Genomic DNA, 16,531 nt, shown 5'->3' on the forward strand with positions numbered 1-16,531 from the left:
GCAGTAACCTATATTCCTTATTGCTCTTACTGCGTTATCTCATCGTGACTTGGTATGTCTCTCTCTCCTCCTGTATGGGGAAATTCTTAAAAGCAGGAACCATGTCTCATTCATTTTTATATTCCCAGAACATGCCATGCTGTTGGGCATATAGCAGTTATTTAACAAACACTTGTTGACTGCTTGTCAACATCCATTCTAGAATGAGTTCATAACTCTTTCAGCCAAGAAAATGATCACTAATGACCATAATTAGTGCACTGGTATCCAGTGGTACTAGGGTGGGGAGCTGAAAGCATCTGGGGCAAGCCTAATGAAGAAATTAAAATTTTCTTTCATGCAAACATGAAACACTGGGTTTTGATATGAGACCTAGAATCATTGCTTTTTGAGAATTTGAATTCCTTCTGGAGGTGAACTGTAAGCCACTGGGTGTTAGATCATCTACAACTGTCGCTTGGTCTTCTCTAGATCTTCTCTTATGCCATGGTGTGTGTTTTTGGGAACTGCTCTTGAGCTCCAATGAGTTGCTACTTTTGGAAATGATCAGAAGCAGGTACTTGTCGTATTGCCTGAGCAACCAGCTGGGTGGGAAAGGAAGACTCACTGGGTAACACCACACCACCTTTCTGTTCTTTTTCCATCTACAGCATCATTTCACTGGATCTCATTCAATGCCATGAAAAAGAAGGACCGAACTTTGGGTCAAGAAACTCACTCTGCCCACATTAGCCTTGTAATCTTGGGTAGGATAGTTAATCTCTCTGAGACTCCTTTCTTCAATACAACTCTTCTACCTCACCGTGCTGTTGGAAGGATTAAATTGTGACACTATATATCAAAGTGGCATCTCAGCTTTAAAGTACCATACAGGGAGGCTACTGTTATTATTGCTATTACTGTACTGTTATTAGGGCAGGATGTTGACCTCAAGTCTTCAGACAAAAATGAAACTCTTCTGTCACATTCTTTTTGAAGGGTGGTGGTGCTAAGAAAATACAAAGACCTCTCAATGACACACATAGTTTCTGAGCTCATACATTCTAAACTAGGTCTCCACAGAGTGCTCCATGGCCTGGGCTTGCTGCTTCCTGGATTTCTTTTGGATTTCTGTACAATTTATTTTTCTGTTGGGACTAGTCAAGAGATGGCATGGTTTTATTTGGGTCGTACTGTCTATTAAATGTAGGTCCTTAAATGCTTTAAATGCCAGGTTTATAATTTAGAACCATCAAATGCCCTGTTGAGGAATTAGGAAATATACTGCTTCAGCATATTTTTGGAGAAGCGATGTCTCCAGACAAAGGGAACTGATAGTTTCCATGGACTCAGCATCTCTCAAATACCAACACTGTCTTTATAGCTAAAACTTACACAGATATTTACAGGCATTCCAAAGCAGACAGTTTAAGTTTAGAGTGAGTTTGTAAAAGTGCCCAGCAGACCAAAAAAAAAAAAAAAGTCTTTGTTTCTCCTCACCTGTTCTTATAAAATAATCCCCATTGCAGTATCCATGCATATTAATGAAGTATCCTGCCCAGCATGAGGCCAAAGGGTTTGAGGCCTATTTTATGTTTTTAATATTATTATTACAGAAATGTTGATAGGCTTCTATAATTGCATTCCTGAATTATAATCTATTCTTTTGTGTGGAGATGGCAGTCTGCTTCAATTTGTAAACCACACATATAAGAATAGGCCTTTAGCTGGATGTAAAAGACACTTGAATAATTATAGTTTAATAGGGCAATTATCTCCTACAATACCACAGGTTGAGCTTGATGCTGCTTTGATCACTACAATAACGGCATTGAATCTGTTTGAAAAAAACAGAGACTTCTCATTGCTCCTGAAAAGCATCAGAAATGTTAGGAGTTGCCAATGTGATAAATATAACATACAAAGTTTTGAATTATATAGATTCACCACATTATAAAAGCAATTAACACAGATCACTTTACATTTTCCCTAATTATATCAACTTATTTATTGCCAACTTTAAAAAGATAGAGCCCTGGTCTGATGAAGACATAATTATTGCATCTGGCTCTATTATTAACCATCTATATTAGGTTGGTATATTTGGGCCTCAGTTTCTACATTTGTGAAAAAGAAAATCAGGTCAGAATCTTTGGCTGGACTTGAAAGCTTTTATCTTTGGCCTTTGTTTTCTTGAAGTTCAGTATAAGCACCAGCAGTTATACACTGTTGAATGGAAGGTGGGATTTACCCCCAGGAGTTTTGAGTCAATGGATAGCAAGATTTTCAGACCTGCTCCCTCACACCTTCACTTGCTGATGCCACAACTCAACCGGCCTGCTGCAATCTAAATTTAAGATTAAAGATCACAAGTTTTAAAAACACTTTAAATCCACTTGGAAGTATGCTTTAAATGCTTTTATATGACTTTCTGAAGCGGAATCCCTATTAAGCCCCGTTAATTAGATGCTGAGGGGTACTTCTGAATATTATTCATAAAGTTGTCACTGATATTTTTTTCACCCTTTTGGAGCATTATCTTTATTGGTCTTTATCTTACAGAATGTACATGCCCTACAGTTTGAGGTAAATTACGTACTTCGTGATTATAAGATCAAGGCTTTCTAATTCCTTTTCACTATGTACTCTTCTATGTCTGTAGAAGCTTTCCTGTTCTAGAAGACAACAATAAATAAATAGCATCTATAATAAGGTTAATATTTTTCAAAATATTTATTGTATTTCCTAAATAACATTCCCCTGTAACTCCCTCATTCATTAAGTCAAGGTCATTCATTGCTTGAAGAACAAATTAGATTTTGTCTAGAGTAGGTTCTCAAAGTATGTTCTCTGATCAGCAGCATCAGCATCACCTGGAAACTTGTTAGAAATGCAAATTCTCAGGGCCCATCCCTGTCCTGCTGAAGAGGAAACTCTTCTGGGAGGGGCCAAGCACTCTATGTTTTAACAAACTTTTCCAGGCGATTCTGATGCACACTAAAGTTTGGGAATACTGGTCTAGAAAAAAGAAATCATTGCTTTGCTTTGAGTCTCAAAGCTGACTTTCTTGAGTCTCTAGAAGGACAACAGCTTTGAAAACCAGGTTTTATTAAGTGACAAAAAAAAATTTCTAAGTAGAAAAGCTTATCTTTGCATATGAAGTGAAAACCATACTACTCTGGAAATAGAATTTTACTAAAAGCCAGAGTATAGAGAACATGCAAGATATGACATAGAGAGAGTCTCCTGCAGTTGGAAGGAACAGTGGTGAGTACAAAGCCCTTCCAATCCCAAAAGGAAGAGGAGAGAGCTATACAGAAACACAAATAACCTTGCATTTCCCCTTCATGATGGAAATACCTGGGGAAATGGGGAGAAACAGAAAGCAAGAAGGATAGAAACACCCCAGCAGAGCAAGTCTTTCTCTTCTCATAGTCATGGCTATGCCATGTGCTGAAGAGATTCATGGGCCCTTCACAGCGTGAAGAAAGGAGGCTGACTCTGTAGGCTCCTCGGGTGGCTTGGAAGAGAGAACTGGTGTAGCAGAACAGGGCTGGGGCCTGGCCAAGGAGGCTACACAGTCAAAGGATCTCTCGGCTCCTCAGAAGTGAGGGGAGCCACCTGAGGGTCAGCAGGGGCTACCAACCGCACCTTTGGATAAAGGCTTTGCAACTAAATATTTTCTAGAAAGAGACTGCTGTTTCTTAGAAGCTGGTGGGATGGGCCCTCTAAAGCAGGATAAGTTACAACAAAGAAAAATAGTTGTAGTTTCTATCCACTCCAATCTGTTACTGTTAAATTGAGATCTTTCTGATCATGCTACTTTGATCGACAAACGATTTTACCCACAATGCATGGACAATGGCAGGAGACATGAAAAGGGAGAATATCCACTGTGTTGTTGGTGCTCTCTCACTTTTTAAGCTGCAGCTTGGAACCACCCGGCATCTTTAGAGCCACCATCATCTTTTTGAGGTCCCTTAGATACTTAATAATTTACTGAAAGGTGTGGGTGGTCCATGTCCACACTCTTGGAAGACGTGTAGGAGATATGTGACCCATAAGCGTGCTCTCATGGGCGCTTCCTGATTCGTACCACTGTCATTCTCCAAATTCCTCCCTGCTTCTAGTCTCTCTGTCGACTCTCTGATCCATTTTCATAATGGGAATCACTGATAACATACCAGTAAAAAATGAAAATGAAAACGTCAATCTGCACCGTCTAACTGCCATTTCAGCCCCCTAGACCTCTGCTAAAACTCAGTGTGCTGCCAGCAAAGCCCAAGCACTGCTCTGGGGCGGCTGCAGCTGCAAGGGCATCCCGCAGGTCTGCGTGTCCTGCCAGGTTCGGGGGTGTAGATGGCACCTTCACAGAAGGCCGGGCAGAGAGCCGCAGGCCTAAAACTCATGGCGCTGTGAGGTTACATTTGGCACAGTACACAATTTCTATCTTATTAGAAACGTCACACTTGTAGCTTTCCCTGGTAACAGAATCTTAATTAAAAGAGAGATGGTTTCTTGACTTCGAAAAGTGGAGATATCGTACTCAAATGAACTAGAAACATTCAATTGTTAGGACTTCTTGGCTTGCTTCCTATGCCTGACGCTCCAAAGACAGCATCATAGTTAAAAATGAGGCATTTAAAAAAAAAAAAAATGAGGCATCTTTACAAATGCCTGCAATCCTCTCGTGTTTTCAAGGTATGCCCCTTCTGAACCTAATTTTTACGTTAGCCCTATATAGATACACCTTTAGGTGGAAAAATTTATTTGTATGGCACCTGAAACAACTCAAAGGACAGAGATATACATTCACAGAAATTGATAGAAAGATGAGATGCCCTGAGCCCTAGGGCATTTATTTAGCTTTTGCTGTGCTTAAAACAAAGAAAAAGACAAAGAGACTTTAATAGCTGGCAGCAGAAGGATGTCTTTTCATTCCTATCCCAGGCCTTCAGTCTAGCCCCTAGCAAGAGTGAATGCACAGTATATTTCTGCTGAGTGATGGGATGAGTTTATGGAGGAATGGATGAAGGGAGGAATAAAATGTGCCAATTAAAAAGGAGAATGAGAGCGACAAAAGTCTTGTGATGCAGTGACAAGGTTGGAGATAAATAATAGGTCACAGAACAGCAAAATCTTATAGGTGCTCCCTGTTTACCTCAAGAAATAAAGAGTATAGAATCAATTAAATATCAATTGACTCTAGTTAGAAAACCTTTCTAATTAGCAACAGGAAAATCCTATGTTTGTTGATCTCTTAGCCAAACGTGATTTTCCTTGGTATAGTATTATTATTACTAGGAATCAATGTAAAATTATAAAAAATACTTGTACATTACAATTCATGTGGTATATAACTAGACAAAGTATACTAACAAAGCTCCAGGGAGGAATCATAGACATATTACAGTGCAGTTGGAAGAGTCAGTTCATTTAATTAAGAATCAGGAAGTTTGGGTTCTAGTCCTGGTTATATAACTATGATTGTGACATTGTGCAAGTCACATGTTCTTCCTGGAGTAGATTTCTCACCTGAAAAATGAGGGAGCATACAAACCATTGAAGCCCTGAATATTCTTTGGTAAAAATTTAAGCAGCTCCACTTTTTTTTTTAATTCAAGTATAATTAACATATATGTTGCAAATGGCAAGATTTCATTGTTTTATGGCTGAGTAATATTCCATTGTATGTATACACCAGATCTTCTTTATCCATTCATCTATCAGTGGATGCTTGGGCTGCTTCTATATCTTGGCTATTATAATGCTGCAATGAACATTAGGGATGCACGTATCTCTCTGAATTAGTGTTTTCATATTCTTTGAGTAAATACCCAGCAGTGGAATTACCAGATCATAGGATAGTTCTATTTTTAGTTTTCCAAGGAGCCTCCATGCTGTTTCCCACGGTGGCTGCTCCTGTTTGCATTCTCAATGACAGTAAGCAGCTCCATGTTTCTGCTTCACCAGTTGGGGTCCCAGGCAAGAAGATTTCATTGGAAGAAAGGGAACTCTGGCTAACCCCACCCTGACAACACTGGCCATATGGATCCCTAGATTTTACTGAGCTAAATATTCAGATATTAAACTACTTACTTGAGAATTCTTTTGGGGTCTTAACTTCAAGGGGATTGTCGCAATGTCAAAGACATGGTATGACACTGGCACCAAGGAGTGGGACAAGATGCAGTGAACCAGTACAAACTGGTTGGATACTGACTCCGTCCCAGTGAGGAGCTGGGTCTTCCAAAGGGATGGCAGCATGACTTCTCTTTCTATGGGAATCCAGAATAGCTCTCACTCTTGCTACTCAAGGGACTGACTAGCTTAAGGTGCCATCCAAGGAAATCAGAACATAGCTGCCCGTGTGGGTAATATCTGCAATTCTCCCATAGAAACACAGATAACATTCGGCTTGAAGTAGTAGAAAAATACACGATCCTGAATGTCACGAAACCCCGCGAGGTCAACTGCATCAGTGAGAGCAAATGAAATGTGTCCAGAGGCCCTCTGGGAACTGTAAAGTGCTGGCTTTATATCAACAAGTGATGGTATTATGTGAAATGCATGCTTACCTCGTTGTTGCAGAAGCAGTAGATCACGGCGACGAAGAATCCCTAAAAAGAGGAGGAAAAATAGAACTGAAGTTATTTTTGGGTTGTTATGTTGTTTAGGAATCAATACAAATAACAGCCCAGAGAGGAACATTTGCTATTGCACTAGCAAGTCAAGGTTCAATGAAAGGCGATTACTAGCGCACTCATATTCAGTGTTTCACTATAAGAATATTCTAGTTTAAGAGGAATGTAGCTCCAGCTTGGGGTCCAGTGGCAGCTTTTATGACCGTTAGGAACATCTGCCTCTCTGCCCTGTGTTTTCATGGCATTGGTGACTATGATGCTAGCAATCCAGGTTGGGAAACTGATTGGCACTGGTTATGTTGATCTTCAAAACTCCTCTTCATGAAGGAAAAACAAATGTGGCCTTCAAACTACCGGAAAGGGGAAGGAAAGTTCGAAAGGACAGTGGGAATAGAAATTCTGTCCTCAGTACTCAGTACTGTGCAGTGGGTCCGTCCCTGGACAAATATTTGTCCTCAGAAAGATGTCTTCTCAAAGCTCATACTCCCCCTGTTTCCTTCCTTAGTTTTGAGATTCAAAAAAAAGGGAGAAACAGGTAATGAGAAAGAGAGAAGCTGTATCCCTTCCAGGTTACATCTATTTGAAAAGGTCCTTCCGATCACAGATGGGCCTTGGAAAATGCTTCACCTACGTCAACTAGCTGAGCAAATAGTTGAATAAATAGACCACCGGCTTCTTTACCTGGAAATGAATCAGAGAGTGCATCAGGTAATCATATATCTTCCCAAGCATTTTGTTGGAAGGCCTCCAGGGAAAGACGACGAACTGGATTCCCAGCAGGGGCACCAGGATCAGAGTGGCCCTCACTGCCTTCAGGTACATGTGCGATTCCGCCTCCTGGGTCTCCCTCATCTTGCTCACGAGCACCCGGACGATGTTGAGCAGGAAGAAGAAATTGACCTGCCAAGATGCAATGTGATGAGCAAATCATCCAGGTCAGGCCGACTTAAGGATGCCTGCTTTCCTCGGTTCTTGTTTATCTCGTCATGGGAGCAGATGTCACCCCACAGGATGGGACAGACAGCCTGTGAGGTGGTGTAATTCACTCAGCATTGCTGGAAGCATCCGTATAACCAAAGACCCTCCCCAGACCTGAATTAACATTTTTTTTTTGTCCAAATGAGAAAATATTTTTTTCCTGTATAAGTAAATATATTAGGTTCAGTTCCAATGGGGGTGGTTTATTCTTTACTTTGATTTTTATGATTTTTATGAAGGAGAGTCATAAATGACACTTTTAGATCTTGCTTTCTGGTCATTTCATTATGAAGATTTTCCCCTTAGGCAGGACCACTTCATGGAAAGTGAAATGAGGACTGAAGAATTTGTCTGTAAAGTTTATGTAGGAGAGACAGCTAACCCAGCCTTCTCTTCTTTCTAATAACATTTTTTAAAGAAAATAACTTCATTGAGGTATAAGGCACATTCAGTAAATTGGAGATTTTAAGTTTACATTCAAGAAGTTTAGAGAAATGTATGTACCTGGGTAGCAACCACTCCAAACAAGAAAAGAGCATTTTCATTACCCCAGAAGGTTCTCTCCTGCTCCTTTGCAGTCAACAACCCCCTCCACCTCAATCAACCACTAATTTCTATTACCATAGAAGTGGAGTGTTATACAGTATGTTCTCTTTTGTGTCTGGCTTCTTTGGTTTGACATAGTATCTGTGAGATTCATTCATGTTGTATACACTGGCATTTCATTCATTTTTATTGCTGAGTAGTACTCCATTACATGGATAATACACATACTTTGTTTATTCATTCTATTGTTGATGGAAATTGGCATGGTTTCACAATTTGACTATTACAAATAAACATGGTATGAATATTTGTATACAAGTCTTTGTGTGGACATATGTTTTCGTGTCTCTTGAATAAGTACTCAGGAGTAGAACTAACTGCCTGTTGATATGGTAAGCATATATTTAACTTTATAAGAAACTGCCAAACTATTTTCCAAAGAAGTGGCTTCATTTTATGTTCCCTCTAGTTCTAGTTGAGAATTCCAGTTGTTCTCTACCCTTGCCAACACTTGGTATGGTCACACTTTTTTAATATTAGCCATTCTGGTAGGTCCCAAACTACTTTTGACTATGAAGATTAGTTTTGAAACCAAAGTTGTTTTTAAAATTTAATTGATGATTTATTTTTAAGTTATTAGAATGATTTTTCTACCCGGAATAGAAGTAAACATTGTTGCCCCCAAAACTCAAGAAAGGAAAGAGACCTTTAGTAATAATTAAACTCTCATGAGGTACTGGAAATAACTGGACAGTTGGGCTGGTACGTCCATCAGTGCTCTGGAGAAGGGTAAAAGAAATAGAGTGTGCATTGGAGAGACTGGGGCAGTGGGAAGTCAGGCTGGATGATGACTTGGTTTGATGGGTTCCTAATGGATACTTCTTCAATACAACTCAGACTGTTTTCATTTTTCTCATTCCTACCCAAAGAAAAAACACTGTCTTTGAGGTTAGTGGGAAAAATAATGTCTAAATAATAAATGGGATGGTTGTCATGCTTGCTACCATAGAGTAAACCTTGGGTAAAAACAAAGAGCTTGGAAATAGATGCAGATGGTCATATTCTCCCCAAACCCAACTTCTTACTAGTCATGTGATTTGGGGTGAGTTTACTTGAACCTTTGGGTCTAGTTTTCCTAATGAGTTAAAGTAGTCCTGATGTATCTACTTTGAAGGGTTGCTGTTAGGAACAGCCTGGCAATGTATGTGAAGGGCCTGAAATACTTTTAAGTGCATGCTCTGTGGTAGTTCCAATGATGGTTCACGGACCAAAGATGAAATGAGAGATGGTTTTGTTTGGCAGAGACCAGGGAAAAAGGTGCAGAGGGATGCTGATTTTTCACTTTCTTTATCAGTAACATCTTCTTACCATTCTTTAGCTCCTTGGTCTTTACCTTTAAGGAGGAGCATGTAGGTATAGCATTGTTTAAAGAAAACTGTATTTTTGTGATGGCGGGGGTAGAAATGAACTTATGCCCCTTCCCCAACTGTGTTAAATAAAATTTAGATTTTCATTTGAAGACCCTCAGATTGAGTTGTTACAGATGATCTCATTATAGATCATCATTATATTAGCCTAATTTTGAAGTTACGATACATATGCGACACAGAGCCATCTTTATAGAATTCTTCACAAAGAGATAACACTTAATAATGTATTTAAAAAGCAATTCTCAACAACAACAAAATAAATAAAAAGCAATTCTCACCACCAGCGCTGCCATGACGGGGCCGTGGATGATGTAAAGCAAATGGGTTTCCACACTGAGCCAGCAGCTGAAAAAAAGGAGGGAGGGAATGCATGAATATAAATGTATTTTCTTTACAAATATGTTCACTTAAAAACCACCAAAATACTTACTTGTCATTGAAGTACAGCGCCCTAGTAATCGCATGGATAGTGGTTGGCACCAGCGGGAACCCTGAAAATGTGAAAAAGCAGAAATCACACCTGATTTCTTGGTCATAAGCTACAACTGTGATTGCATGGAAAATGGTCGTTTGTTTTCAAAAATAGTGGCAAATTGTAATATCTCTGTCAAGATACTCCCCTGATGTTTTTACACAAACTATTTGTGGTCAAACCAGGTAAAAGTCTCTTGGTTAGAACATCATGTGTTTTCAGAGTTTCATTAAGAACATCCAGATAATTGAAAGCCTTTTACAAATTATCCAGGATGGTAGGCACCTTAGTACTCTCACTATAACCATTATACCATTGTTATGTCTATGGTGATGACAATGATGATGATGATGATGGCGATGACTATTAGTTGAGACCAGAAAGCTCTTCACTGCGTGTGAAATGGACTCTCTTATAGAGAGGAGTTGGGTCCCCATGGAGGGAAGTGACCTGGGGCAGGTTATGGAGACAAAAGCCTGATTGCTCTGAAAGCCGTGTTGATGTTCACAGTATTTCTTGTAGGCTTTTTGTTTTCCTGTCTGTTTATATCATGTGTATTGATCCCGTTTTCTTTCCATAAGAATATTTCAGGGCACAACTGCATTCCCCACCCTCTGTAAGTTCTGCCTGCAGAACCTCTCTGAAGGCAGCTTAGTATCTACTTCCCTGACTAAACTCCAAGTGCTAGTAAAAAGCAACTTTGAATTTATAAATGGAACGATGGGGGTCATTACCAGCAACACATTCTGTCAGGGTCCCTCTTTTTAAAATCATTTTTCATTCTACAAGTGTCATCTAGAATAAAGTTGTGATTCTTGCAAAATGATTTTTTTCTCAGATGTACCCCAGCCCAACAGAATATTCCTCGAGACATTTGTAGAAAGAGCCTTTAAAATTATCATCGGATTAAGAAATGTATCTCAGAAGTGAGTTAGACCTCCACACTTTTATTTTCTGTGAATTATATGCAGAAAGAGAATGCCTCAGAATATTGAGTTTTCACATGAGAACAACCTCAGCTTCTTAACCCATGAAGCATATAATTCAATAGGGCCATTGATTAAATGCTTGGCCTGAGAGAATTTTGAGTTAGACTCTTTACACAAAACATAATTGTGTTTTATTCACAGCAGTTCTAACGTATCATTTCCCCACTTGGGTTTTAGAAACAGAAATTCATTCTCTTGATTTATTCTGAAACACACGTTTTAGAATTAGGCAGCAGAAGAAGCATATGGAGATCCCCCTCCCACCTCATCATTTTGTAGAGAGGAAGATGTGTTCCCTAATGCACAGAGGAGTGCTGACCCTGTATCTGCTCATTCCCCCGGGCGTTCTTTGCCTTGCTCTAGCCATGATGCTGCTTTTGATGCAGTTTGTTTACCCTTTCTCTTCCTCTCATCCCCCAGGCACCAAGGGCCATAACGGCCCTTCCTGCCACTGAAGTTGGGGAGGGTAAAAATAATCCCTTCTCCCTAGGATTCTTTTTTCTTTTTTTTAGGGGGACCAAATAAATTCTATGTGTTCATTGTAAAAGTCCACGGGGGGGAATTTCCTTCTTTGATTTATAACAAGAGGAGAACGAGCAAGGCGAAGAATCAATCTGGAGAGGGTTGTAAAATAAATGATTTTTTTTAGAGAACTAAACTTCACTATTTGAAGTTGCTTCGATTTGAGAGAAATCAACTAGTAAGTGGCCCCGTGCAGATTTATAAGGGAGTAACTACCGAAAGAAGACTTCTTTCACTTTCTGTTGGGAAGAATTGCACCACTGGGTACTTTTCTCCCAGAGGGTGATGTTCCTCAAGTCTCTTATAATTTTTAGGATCTGTTCCAGATCCTGGAGTGGGTAATATTATTCACAGCTGAAATGAATGGATGGAATGTACATCACCTGCAAACAAAGTTATAACTTAGGACATAGCTTTCTTGGGCCAAATCTGCCGTACCACTTTCAGACTCTTTTCAAAGCACAGGTTATGCCTTATTTCATGGTACCATAAAATTTAGGACCTATCATACTTTTTAGGTGTGAAAATGATTTCAAAAGGACAATAAAAATATTATCCAGTAGAAATTTTTTCTTCTTCTCTGCTCCATTAAATTCTTTAAAGATTCTGTGACACTATTTTTCTTGAGAAGTTATTTCAGTTGTACTTTTCACTGTCTTCCTCTCACCCAAAGATGATGCTTGCCCAAAGTTCTGAGACAGAACTATTGCTTCAAACCACATCATCATGGTTGTCTCTCGACTTTGTTCCCAGACATGGTAAAGAGTTGGATGGAATTTTGGAACGTGTGCATGCACACGCATGTGTGCAGGGGTAGAGAAAGATAGATTTAAGTCTGGCCTGCTAAAAAATAATTACATTTTAGAACTATATTGGTTGACTGTCTTTCCAAAAATCTGTCTAGAGGGAAGTGCAAATCCTCATTCTTTTAAATTTATGATTCCATGCTTACCTTACTGAGTGCAATGCTCCTTAGGATCCCACTTCAATCATTCTGATAAAGTTTTAAGTATTTTCTGATTAAGAAAGGTTAAGGTATCCCATAAATATTTTTACTTATTTTTATTACCTTCTTTTTGATACAGCTGAACAGCTTATTCCTTTTTCCCTTTGAATTGTTTATGCGTGTTAAGCAGATGTCTTCATCGAGCTGTCTATGATGATGTCAAAAGTTTTATAACTAATTCACAATGCATCAGAATGGAAAGAGTAGTTATAAATTGTTCCTTCCAGGGTGTCCTCATCTCTGCTGAATGTCACAGGAAGAATAAATTTACAGCCTTTTTCCTCCATGGGAAATTTTCTGAGTATGGCAGATAGATGTTTTTGAATAGTCAAAACCATTATAAGAAATATGCCATAGATATTATTTTAAAGGAAATAAGTAAAATATATCAGACAGAAATGGTGTGTGTGTGTGTGGCAGCCCAGGGGTGGGATGTTATTTTCAGGTTTTCAGTTGGAAGGCATCTGACCAGCACCAATCATTACTCTTGTGATGTTCAGAATTACTACTGGGGGCATTGAACTGTATTCAGTTGATTCCTGGTATGATTAGCTTTTGAGGACAAGAAATCTCTGAGAAGGTACATATGAGGCTGAGAAGGTCAGGGAAAGGTAAGATCAGCCTCTTGTGGAAGGCTGCAGCTAAAAGAAAAAATAATAAAAGGCCATTTTGATCTTTGTATTCTGACCTGTTTTGAGGTCAAGGAAGAGCAAGAGAACCCAGCACTGGATGTGAGACTGGTAGAACAGTCACAAGCCTGCTTTCTAATCTCACTGGATCATTAAGGTAACAGAATAGGGGGTCGTGGGGGAACAGTGGTGAGGTGGTTTAGGGTATATTCTAGATGGGTTGTCCAGTTCACAAAGACCCCTCTCCCATTTTTTCTGGATGGGTCACCCATCTCCAGACATGTTTGCACTATGTGATAATCTCCCTCTCAAAGTCCGTGGCCATTATTCATTGAGCAGTGGCTGGCCCCCTGAGTTCAGCTGGAGCAATCAGATTCTCTTGCCCTGCTATTTAGAATTAGGACTTAAAGACAAGCACCTAGTCTTTTTATGTACCTGGAACAGAAAAATGTGAACTCAGGAAAATTTGGGGTAGCTTGTATTGACCATTAGGATTGGGGGAGCAGAGACCCTGTGATCTATGGTCTGTAGAGAAAGAGAAGGGTTAAAACAGATTCTTAGAAAAACAAACAGAGACAAAAGATAGAAGGAGAGTGCTCCTGGTTTTCTAGTCCCAGTGTACAACACTTGTAGTAGCCTTGGTCCATTTCAGCCCTTGACTTGCATGAGCTACTCTAGATTCTGATAATTTCTCTCTTTTTGCTTAAATTAGAAAATCTTATTCTCTGTTACTTGCAACCAAAGAAACAAAGCATCATCAGTTCATTGATGACATACCCCAAATATCTGCCCCACTAGCCCACCACTATACATTTGTCCTATTGGTTTTGGGTCATGTGTTTTGCTAAAATCCATATATACCTGTTAGGAAGGGTGTTATGGAAACAAATATTGCATAGGGCCAGGCCTGGCGTAGACCGTGAACGATTTTAGGTCACTTACATGACTTCCAGACATATTTCCATACAGTTGGTGACAATGCCTGTTGAGTAGGGATTTAAATACAAAGGTTGATGTTTTCAGAAAGCTTTTGGATTATCTTCTCTCCTCATTAACTCTTTCCTCTCCTGTCAATATTTTTAGGGGCTCTGCAAAATGCTGCATTAAAGAGCAGGCTTAATTGAGAGTAATCCACAGCTTCTGCTCCCAGAGCCACAGTCACCCTATCAGTGGAGAATAAGGGCAAGACTTTGGCTCTACAATCAGGATCCTCTTCTGGTATGGCAGGTTCACAGGATGTGTCTTTTTTTGGTAAGGCAGCATGCTTTTTTTGTCCCAGAGCTTTTTGCCTCTCCCTGTCTCACTACCTACCTAGTTTCCTTCCATCAGAGTGAGCTAGACTTTAGCATCCCCTGAGGTAAGGGGAGAAATTCTAGAGTGGCCTCATCGACCTCAACACCCTACCTTAGTCAATCTGTACAGAAGCAGCCATGGTTTAAGCAACCAACCACAGGCTTTTCAAAGTCATTGCCATGCACTGTGGTGTCAGGTAGGCTGCACTTGGAGTCCAATGAGGTTATTTATATCTATTGTTTGGTGGGATTCTACCTCCTGACCTTTCACTGGAGGAGTCCTGCTGATGGATTGATAAGGAATGTTTTTGAGGAAGGGAAGTGGTGCCTGGATGGAGGAGATACAGAATTCAGAATGTGAAACTCTCCTTTGTTCTACAAACAGGGTGATAAATAAAACTGAAGGGAGGGTCTAATCAGATGTTCTCTCAGTCAGGGCACATTTGTCCATCTGGTAGCTGGGTTTGTTTCTTGGAGAAATGCATAATCACACCCCTCCTTCTCTGCACTGACTCCCATGCTGATCATAATCCATATGAACTTGTTAAAGGGCTTCTACCAAGCTCTCTTGGAGACTGAACTCCTGCCCCCACCTGCGTCCCATCATTCCTCACAAGACCTAGGCCCTGATCAGTTTCTGAGACCAGAAAGACTAGAAGAAGACTGTAAATATGCAGACAGAGGTGAAGGTGGCTCAAAACTCAGCTAGAAAAATACATACCCCAGCCCAAGAGATAATACCACCGCAGGTGCTGCTCCTCAGTGAACACGGCCACCACGATGAGTGTGTGCAGATAGATTCCTTCACAGAGCATCCAGAAATAATTGCATGCCATCATGTACTGGTGAAAGAAATGCAAAATCTTGCAGCTCAGCTGTCAGAAAGAAATGGAGAAAGTCAGTGGAAGATATTGACCGTGAACAGAGGGTAATGTGAAAACGAGCCAAAGTATTTGCATTCAGCCTTCGAGGGAGTTTCCCCAAGCATCTGTGGACACGTGCCACCCTCTGTCTCCTCAAATCAGAATGACAGTGCATAGAGCATTAGTATTACAGGTAAACAGCCATCTAGGGCAATGTCAGTTTGAGGACAATGTCCTTTGTCCTTTGTCCTTTGAGGACAAGGGAAGCCTTGTCCTCAAAATGTTCTTTTCCTGTTACATTCTGGGGACTTATATAGACTAGACAGGTTGATTTCCCTGCCATGTTTCTGAGGCCCATAATTTTTGAGAGCATCCAAGTATTTTTCACATGACTTTTATGGCCCTTTTTCTGTGGCCAATGAGGCAAATAACCCAGAAATTGTTAATGATGCTCCTAAAGTTCATTGATCTGTTGATGATGTCTCGTTAGCAATAGAGAGGAGAGAACCAAGTGATAAATTTCTCATATATGAGCCAGGAGCTATGCTGAACCCAATATGAGTGATTTTGTTTTCATATGGGAGGCTTAGCTTCTATATTGGGATCCACATGTTTGGTGCACAGAGATTCGGAATAGCATCCTTGTTTAGTACTCAGTGCAGATATAGGAACCACATCTCGGGGAATCAGATCAGCTACATATTGTCTGTATAGAGATAATCATTGCTTAAACTACATAACAGAATACCCTAAATTATTTCAAAGTCATCTTTAGAATAGGGCTTCTCATCTTGGTACTACAGATATTTTGGACTGGATAATTTTTTGTTGTTGTTGGGTGCTGTCCTGTGCATTGTTGGATATTTAGCAGTATTCCTGACCTCTGTCCATTAGACACCAGTAGCAGCCTGGCCCATTCATGAAATCAAAAATGTCTCCAGACATTACCAGATTTACTCCAGGGAACAAAATATTCCTGGTTGAGGATCACTACCCTAGGATATTTAGCTGTGCTTAACTCTGTCTAGCAACAATGACAACAACATTTACTATTCAAGACGTTAGGTATTAGAGATGATTGTTTGCATTATTATTTTACCAGTTGCTCTGCTTTACATTATGTTGCTCCCCATTGCATTTTGAATCTGATTTCAGGCTTTCTTTTTAACAAAGTATGATAG

At 39.9% G+C, this 16,531-nt stretch overlaps 1 protein-coding gene across 2 annotated transcripts in view; it reads right to left on the reverse strand.

Annotated features, from left to right (window-relative positions):
• Window positions 1-16,531, reverse strand: part of CALCR (calcitonin receptor) — a 62,312-nt gene that overhangs the window by 4,276 nt on the left and 41,505 nt on the right. For both annotated transcript variants that reach the window (XM_028120435.2, XM_028120425.1), the window contains 5 exons: window positions 15,209-15,362; window positions 10,008-10,068; window positions 9,856-9,922; window positions 7,305-7,523; window positions 6,558-6,599 (listed from right to left, as the gene is read on the reverse strand). In XM_028120435.2, coding sequence (XP_027976236.1) covers window positions 6,558-6,599; window positions 7,305-7,523; window positions 9,856-9,922; window positions 10,008-10,068; window positions 15,209-15,362 — 543 coding nt within the window. The remainder of the gene's footprint in view (window positions 1-6,557; window positions 6,600-7,304; window positions 7,524-9,855; window positions 9,923-10,007; window positions 10,069-15,208; window positions 15,363-16,531) is intronic.

This window comes from Eumetopias jubatus, unplaced genomic scaffold (assembly GCF_037043125.1).
Source record: "Eumetopias jubatus isolate StellerSeaLion01/CBP00866 unplaced genomic scaffold, mEumJub1_p1.0 scaffold_14, whole genome shotgun sequence".
Taxonomy (NCBI): domain Eukaryota; kingdom Metazoa; phylum Chordata; class Mammalia; order Carnivora; family Otariidae; genus Eumetopias; species Eumetopias jubatus.